This window comes from Hibiscus syriacus, unplaced genomic scaffold (assembly GCF_006381635.1).
Source record: "Hibiscus syriacus cultivar Baekdansim isolate YM2019G1 unplaced genomic scaffold, ASM638163v2 tig00112289_pilon, whole genome shotgun sequence".
NCBI lineage: Eukaryota > Viridiplantae > Streptophyta > Magnoliopsida > Malvales > Malvaceae > Hibiscus > Hibiscus syriacus.
In genome coordinates, this window is record NW_024063295.1 from 1562675 (window position 1) to 1571220 (window position 8546).

The window sequence follows — 8546 nt, forward strand, 5'->3', positions numbered from 1 at the left end:
CTATGTAATATATATATATATATAATTCTATAGTAATCAAAAACATTATTTAAAAATAAATTTAGCATTGAAATTACCTTGATAGTAACGAAAAAACAAATGACTCATTCATAATCGGACACAAAAAAGTCATTCGATATCATGCCGACGATTGGAGAAGCATGAGGCAGCCACCAATAGCAGTTTTACTATATTTCGTGGCCCTCCACATTTCTCTAAACAAAAATGCCAACACTGCAGAGCCCCAACTTAATGTGTCGGCTAATTGAAAATCAATGAGATGTCGCAACCACATACAATGGAGCTGGTTCTGAGACTTTTCAGGCATCAATATCCCTCTAATAATTTGTAATATGTATGCTCAGGCAAATGCTTTTGCTTTGTCCTTAGAACAATTTTCGCGCAACTTTTTAAAAGTTCTTTGCAGCCATGATAACGTTATTCGGCCACCATTGAAAGTCGTCAGGGTAGGTTAAAAACACTCTTTGAACAAATTCTCCAATCATCATCCGCCACACCACAAATGGCAGTTACCTCTACCGGGAGCCCCAACTACATTGAAATATCCTCAAGGGTAATTGTGCACTCCCTACATGGTGTGTCGTTGGCTCCACCTCTCAATTAGTATAGAAATAAGAGTGGTTCAAGTTTACAACCTCATTTAATTTTTGCAAAGTAACCAAATACAACCATAGATAAATACTGCCAGATATGCCTCGGTGTATTCATCTTGTCATTACGAATAAAAATTTCTAATATTCGATCAGTTTCCTAATAAATAAATTATAACCATTAAAATTTGAACTAATATTTCAAAAATTATTTAAATAAATTCTAATAAATAAATTCTAACAATTTAAATAATATATGATCGATTTTCTAATATTCAAAAATTTTAAAAGAATATAGTTTTGTATTCTGATCGTATCAACAGAATGACTCGAAATATGATCAAAATCCAATTGCAACATCTCGCCTTCCATTTCTTTTAACTGTAAATAATAAATATAAATTAAATAAGTTTACAATTAAATAATAAAATAATACAAAATTATGTAATATAATAATAATAAATTTATTAAATATAAAAAATAACAATATATCTGATTGATTAGAAATTAATAGATGGGAAGATGATATAATTTCGGGTGTGGTTTGTATTGGCCAATGAATGATTTATATAAGGGAAGAGAGGGCAGGAAACAATGGTAGGAAAGTCGGACAGGAATGGGAGGGTGGGAAACGGTGGCGGAAAAACCAAGTCGGACGGTCGGGTGGGGGGGAGGCACGCCGTGTCGGATGCACCTTTATTGGGTGTTGACACATAGGCGAAGACATGGTACACCAAACACGCATTAGATGGGTATTTTTAAAATGGGTGTTAATTTAGGTATATTTGATGATTGAATGTCTGTTCAGAAATATTTTAATATTGTAGTGATTTTCGGTAAAAACGCGTTGTTTATATATATATATATATATATTTGGGTTCAATGTCAACCGATTGAAATCCAATTTTTATTTTGATTGGATGATCGTTCAAATTCAGGGTTTCGACATCAAGCTCTGGTTCGATTGTCAGCTGAGCAAGATGAAGTCTCCATCAAAATATCCTTCATCCATTCCATCTTTCGTTCTCCGTTGTTTCTCAAGCCCCAAACATCTCTGCTCTCATCCCCAATCACCAAATCCGACGGCCGCCATTTCACCTGAGAAAATCACATCAGATTCGCACTCCACCACTAAACAACCCTTTTCAGATTCCGAGAACCCACATTTACCATCATCCTCGTCGGAAGATACAAACTTGACCCAAACCCATGTGATAAACACACTCCTATCCCACAAAAACGACGCCGTATCGGCTTTGAAGTACTTCCGTTCCGTCAAAAAGAAGCGTGGTTTTGTCGAAAGTATTGATGCCGTCTGTGTTCTGCTTCACATTTTGGTAGGTTGTTCGCAGACCCATAAACATGCCCAATATTTGCTTAACAATAAATTTGGTTCATACCATTCAGGGCCTGCTCCATTTGTTTTCTTAGATCACTTGGTTGATATCTCAAAAAGATATGATTTTGAGTTGAATTCGCGAGCTTTTAATTACTTGTTAAACAGTTATGTTAGAGTGAACAGATTTGATGATGCAGTGGATTGTTTTAATGGGATGCTTGAGCGTGATATAGTTCCCTGGATTCCCTATATGAATATACTTTTAACAGCATTGGTTAGGAGGAGTTTGATTGATAAAGCTAGGGAATTGTATGATAAGATGGTTTCCATTGGAGTTAGAGGTGATTGTTTTACTATGTATGCGATGATGCGTGCTTTTTTGAAAGAAGGGAAGCCTTGGGAAGCTGTGGAGTTTTTTAGGGAGGCAAAGGCTCAAGGGATAGACCTTGATGCTGCAGTTTATAGTATTGCTATTCATGTTGCTTGTCGAAAACCCGATTTGAACATGTGTAGAGAGTTATTGAGGGAAATGGAGGGTAGGGGATGGGTTCCTTCTGAGAGTTCATATACAACTGTCATTGGGGCTTTCGTAAAACAGGGAAATTTGGCAGAGGCATTGAGGCTCAAGGACGAGATGTTGAGTTCTGGGAAGTCGTTGAATTTGGTGGTGGCAACTAGTTTAATGAAGGGATATTGCAAGCAAGGTGATATTGATCAGGCTTTGGATTTGTTCAATAAGATTAAGGATGACGGACTTGCTCCTAACAAGGTTACCTATACGGTTTTGATTGAAGGGTGTTGTAGGAATATGTTTGTTAAAAAGGCATATGAGCTTTATGAAGAAATGAAAATCATGGGTATTCGACCTACTGTTTTTAATGTGAATTCCTTGATTCGTGGGTTCTTAGAAGCTTGCTCACTGAATGAGGCATCTAGTTTGTTTGATGAGTCTATTGAGTCTGGCATTGCCAATGTTTTTACATACAATATTTTCCTATTCCATTTCTCAAAGGATGGCAAAGTGAAAGAAGCTTGCAGTTTATGGAAGAGAATGGTGGCTAATGGTCTTGTACCTAGTAGTGTTTCTTATAATAACATGATACTTGCCTACTGTAAAGCAGGGAACACGGATATGGCACATACTATATTTTCAGAGATGGTTGAACAGCGCTTTAAACCTAATGCCATCACATATTCTTTATTAATTGATGGGCATTTCAGAAACGGTGATGCTGAACGGGCCTTAGATGTGTTCGATGAAATGATGAGTTTGCAGATTGCCCCCTCGGACTTCACATTCAACATAATCATTAATGGTTTGAGCATAGTTGGTCGTACATGTGAAGCTAGGGATATGTTGAAGATGTTTGTCCAAAAGGGTTTCACCCCTATATGTTTAACATACAATAGCATTATTAATGGATTTGTTAAAGAGGGTGCCCTGGACTCTGCATTTGGAGTTTATAGAGAAATGTGTGAAAGTGAAGTTTCTCCTAATGTTGTCACATATACCACCTTGGTGAATGGATTTTGCAAAATTGATAACATGGATCTTGCTTTGAAAATGCATTATGAGATGAAAAGCAAGGGTCTTCAATTGGATGTTCCTGCATTCAGTGCCCTCATTGATGGGTTTTGCAAGAAGCGAGACATGGTCAAAGCATGTGAGGTTTTTTTCGAACTCCAACAACTTGGGTTATCTCCGAATAAAATCGTTTACAGCAGCATGATTAGTGGGTTTAGGAATGTAAATAATATGGAAGCAGCTATTGACTTGCACAAGAAAATGATAAACGAGGGTATTCCTTGTGATTTACATATTTACACTACATTAATTGATGGATATTTGAGAGAGAGTAAATTACTCCTTGCTTCCGAGCTGTACTCAGAGATGCTTGCCAAGGGTATTGTGCCTGATATAGTCACATATACTGTTCTGTTGAACGGTCTTTGTAATAAAGGACAGCTTGAGAATGCTAACAAGATTTTGGAAGAGATGGATAGAGAGGGCATTGCTCCTAATGTTCTTATATATAATGCTTTGATTGCTGGACACTTTAGAGAAGGAAATCTAGAAGAGGCTTTGAGATTGCATAATGAAATGCTTGATAGAGGTATTGTACCTGATGACAAAACTTATGATATACTTGTAAATAGAAAAGCCAAGGGTGAAAATCCGTCTACCGGAGTTTCTTGTGCATAAATAGCCAACAAATTTTTACTTTTGAAGTGTTCCATATTTCAAATGATCTCGAAGAGTGATGAAAAAAAGCGTACAGGGAATTCGATGCTTCAATGTAAGTATTGATTTTAACTTTATGGAATCCAATTCCATCTTCCTTTTGCTTGGTCAGTTTGCTTAATTAAGTTGTTATGGATTTTGCAGTACGCTCGTGCATGGCCGCATCGATCTCCCAGGTTGTCTTAGGGTCATGTGGGATCTATACCATAAGCTGCAATCTTCCAATGACATGGTAATGATTTCTTCTCATAAAAGTGACTTTTGACATATAGTTCTGAGTTGCTTTTAGAATTGTGATGTATGAATAAAGTTTTTGAAATCCAAGTCCCTCAGAAAGAAACTAGTGATATTAATTTTCCCTTTATGCCTACCTCTTGCTTACATCGATAAAATGTTCGTTTTTAGTGCGCGAGTTCCACCCTCAAATCCTCCTTTTCTTTTTCTGTTTACGTTTGAAGTCGAGTAATGCCTTCGTTTGTGCTTCATTATATAGATGTCATCCTGGATAGATGATGTAGTTCAGCTAGAAACGCTGCATCCATCGACTAATTGTTTAAGCAAAGATATGATCTGAATTCTCAGGGCAAGGAAAAAGATTGAGCTGCAGTGCATTGTGAGCTTATATTCCCTCAACATTAACCCCTTCTTTAAACTCATTAAAACTTTGATTTTAATGTTGAAAGTTTCTCTTCCATGATTTATACAAATGTAAAACATTAAAAAGAATATAATTGTAAAACATTTGACTTATGAAATTGACATGGCTTGATTGAAGCATTTGATGACAATTTTGTTTTCTGTTTTATAATTTTATTAACTATTTTTATGTGTTAAATCATTCACATAGTGAATTGTTAACTATTTTTTCTGATTTATTTATTATATAATAAAATACATAAACTACTAATAAAATCATAGTAGTATACCACCCTCATATTAGTACTATTATATATATATATTTATATTGTCCGATTAATAGGCTAACAACAAGCTCACACAACATGCCAGAAAAGTAAAAATTAAGATTCTTGGAATAGATAAAGGTCCAATATATCCAGATTCCGGGGCATATCTTACATCATTGATGGCTGTAATGATGGAGGTCGATGATGATCAGGGTTTCTGGGGATTCCGGATGCTCAAAAGCTTCAAATCATCGACGACTGGACCACAGAGGGAAGAGAAGTCATAACTCCTCATGGTGTAAAACGTGCTAAGGAACATGATTCTTGTTCTGTTGGAAACAGCCTTGAATTTAAGCTCAGCACGCTTGAATCCGCCTTTACCCTTTGACTCGTACGGGACTTTGAGCGTGTCTTTCCCAGCGAATGCCACCACAACCAGAGAGCCTGCACAAGAGTTGTTAGCATCACCTACTGCAAACGAGAGTCTGTACATTTTGCCGACGATGGTCCTGACTATTTGAGCGATGGCACTCTCTTTTCCGGCAATTAGCTCCACTGCTCCTCGCCCTTGAGGCACAAAGTAATGTTCTGAGTCAATGTATTTGACGGCCTTAAGTGATTCAACTATCCAAGCAGGGAGAGGAGAGTGGTCATCCTCAATGTTGGGTGCGACCAAGACACCCCATGGAGTGTTGGGGAATATATATGGACCTTCTTCAAAACCACCATTTTTCGCGATGTTCTCTGCGGAAATTGAAAAACTCGAATAATCAGCAGTCAAATTCACTCTATCATGACACAATGTAATACTAGAACATCATTGAATGATGCCACGTGAAAGGGGACCAAGGTGTTTGTTAGGTATAGCAGTAGCTAGTTTCTTAAATGAAATTGTCTGCAACAATCAGTTGGCTAAAATCTGAATCATAAGTCTGAAAACAATGGCCAAGCCAATTGTTCTTGTAAAAATTACCATCTGGGTGAAAAAAAGAGGACTTACTATTGGTTGGTCTAGGAGGATATAGAGCCTTGATTGCAACAGCATCAATGAGTGGTCCACACGCCGGATCTTCCTCCACTCCCGGATTGTAAATAATCAACTCCGAAACATCGGATATCGTTTTGAATGCCCATGCGTAGTTGTCCCAACCGCTGCTGCTGTACACCGTCTGGATTGGCATCACGGCGGAATCGGGCACAACCGTAACGTTCAACTTCTCTTCTTGAGCGCAAGCCCGAGCCGCGCTGAACGTGATGGAGTAATACATCCCCGGGATAACCTTTACTTTCTGCTTGATGTATGCCTCATTCCCGAGCCGAACGGCATAGGCTCCTTCGGGCACCACGACATGTCCCCTTGCTTTTGCCCGGACTTTACGTACTCCACAAAGCCATCGTTCTCCCACCCCGGTATTGCGTAGCGTCCAATTACCACGGTGCCTTTCATGTTTGTCTCATTTGGGGCGTTCTCAAAGTTACCATTTTCCAATAGTCCTGAAATCCCATTATCATGTTAGAAAGGCATAAAAGTCCTAAAACCCAAAGTCCCAAACTCACTTTTTTTCACCACCAAAGGTCCAAAATGATAAAATTTTCTGCTTGAGGTTGGTGATTATCTGCAAACGCCTTAAATTCATCCACTAGGCACAGTATCCTAGTAGGGAATTGTCTTATTAGATGTTCTGGTTAAATAAAAAAAAACACAACCAATTTAAACCTATTTATGACTTGTAACAACCAAGAACACTAACCAAACCAAAAATTGAATCCCCATATTCCTTAGAATTCAGCTAATTAATGCAAGAAAAAGGGTTTTTGGAGCCCTGGCTACCATATAGAGCAAACTGCTTAAACCAGAAAACATAAACAGCTGAACACATAAACGTAACGTGATCAAAAACACAATTGCAATCGCAATTTAAATTCCGACTTAAACACTACAATTTCTTTTCCTTTTATCTTCATATCACTCAAACTAAGAGTTCAGCACTCTACTGTTGAAATATCGATACGTACATGTATATATGTATGTATTCTTACTGTCGGTCACCGTGCCGTTCCTGGCGGTACTACCAGTTACGGCGAGGGTGAAATGGCAGGTGGCGCAAAGGAGCACCGACAGTAAGACCAATCCTCTCATTGATACGAATTTATACGTGATTTTTTTTGGACAAAATTATGAACAAAAAGGAAGAAAGAAAAAGGAGGGAGATGTGTCAGGTGAAGCTGGGAGAGGAGGGGGTTATATGCATGGGAAGGTATAAGAAATGCCTTGGTTTTAGCGAAATAACCAACTTGACATTGGTGAATCCACATTTCACGTGGGGGACCATAAAGAATGAAATCAACTAAAATGGGGTTAAAGTTTAAAACACAAAAACTGTTGAATGTCACATGGGGTTGGGGTTCAGTTGAATCCCTATTGCCGAGCCACGACACATGCTGCTGCTGACCACCTCGTCATTTCTTACATGTAGATTTTACTTTTGTCAGCAATTACAATGATTTGCAGCCAAGGTTTTATGAGTTTGTTGATGGAAAGAATAGGTTTTGTGATTTATCTTTTCAATTTGGATGAAAATTACAAGTAAATTTGGATGAAAATTACAAGTAAATGTGAAAGAGAATCGATTCAATAAAGAAGATGATAGAGAGAGCCTGAGAGTCTTTTTGGTTAGTCTGGTATGGTGATTTATATACCGACTCAATACTTGTGTTAGACTTAAGATGATAAAATTTAGTTTTAGATTGGTTTATGGCGGATTCAAAAAAAAAATTATGACAAATATATTAACAACACAAATCTTTTATTCAAGAATGCTTACAAATAAAATCTCGTAGACACAATTAATAAAATAAATAATTACAGAATAAAACTTGAATTTTAGGATGGACACTTATTTATCATGACTATATAGTATAGATACACCATTGTGATTGACATAATAAATAGATATGACTATCAAATAGTAGATTTAGTCGACAAATCACATAATCTATTAGTGACCATGTTAAGATATTGTAATTAGTCAAAGGATATAAAATTTTAAAATTTTTGATAAATTTTAAAAACTTAAAAACATAAAAAAATAACAATGAAAATATTAATAACAAAAAAAAAATCCAAAGAAAGTAAGTATACTCACTAAAACTTACTAGCAAATTTTAATATATGTTGCAATTATTATATAAAATATATAATTTTAAATAATTAGATTAAATTTTTTTATAAAAAGTATTAAATTTATAATTTGTAATCAAATTTAAAAGCCCAATAAGTTTTTACATGTGCTAGCAAACTCCATATTACTCACACCTGTCACTGCAACAGCCACTAAAAAATTATAAACTTATGTGTGAGTGTATATATATATTATATATATAATAGTTTTATTTATAAAAAACTTGAATAAATCTTGTGCCACCCCTTCGGTTCCTCTCTTGAAAAA

General features: G+C 36.4%; 1 protein-coding gene and 1 pseudogene across 2 annotated transcripts; one reads left to right on the forward strand and one right to left on the reverse strand.

Annotated features, from left to right (window-relative positions):
• Positions 1-1522: 1522 nt before the first annotated feature.
• LOC120177526 (pentatricopeptide repeat-containing protein At3g54980, mitochondrial-like) lies at positions 1523-4882 on the forward strand. 2 transcript variants are annotated; one of them, XM_039183647.1, is made up of 3 exons: positions 1523-4247; positions 4337-4424; positions 4686-4882. In XM_039183647.1, exon 1 carries the CDS (start codon positions 1532-1534, stop codon positions 4151-4153), a length of 2622 nt encoding a protein of 873 aa, XP_039039578.1. In that variant the 5' UTR covers positions 1523-1531; the 3' UTR covers positions 4154-4247; positions 4337-4424; positions 4686-4882. The 2 variants fall into 2 exon arrangements, with proteins under 2 accessions (XP_039039578.1, XP_039039579.1); XM_039183648.1 differs by having other exon boundaries at positions 4775-4882.
• Positions 4883-5041: 159 nt separating this feature from the next.
• Positions 5042-6559, reverse strand: LOC120177528 (annotated as a pseudogene).
• Between the last annotated feature and the right edge of the window lie 1987 nt (positions 6560-8546).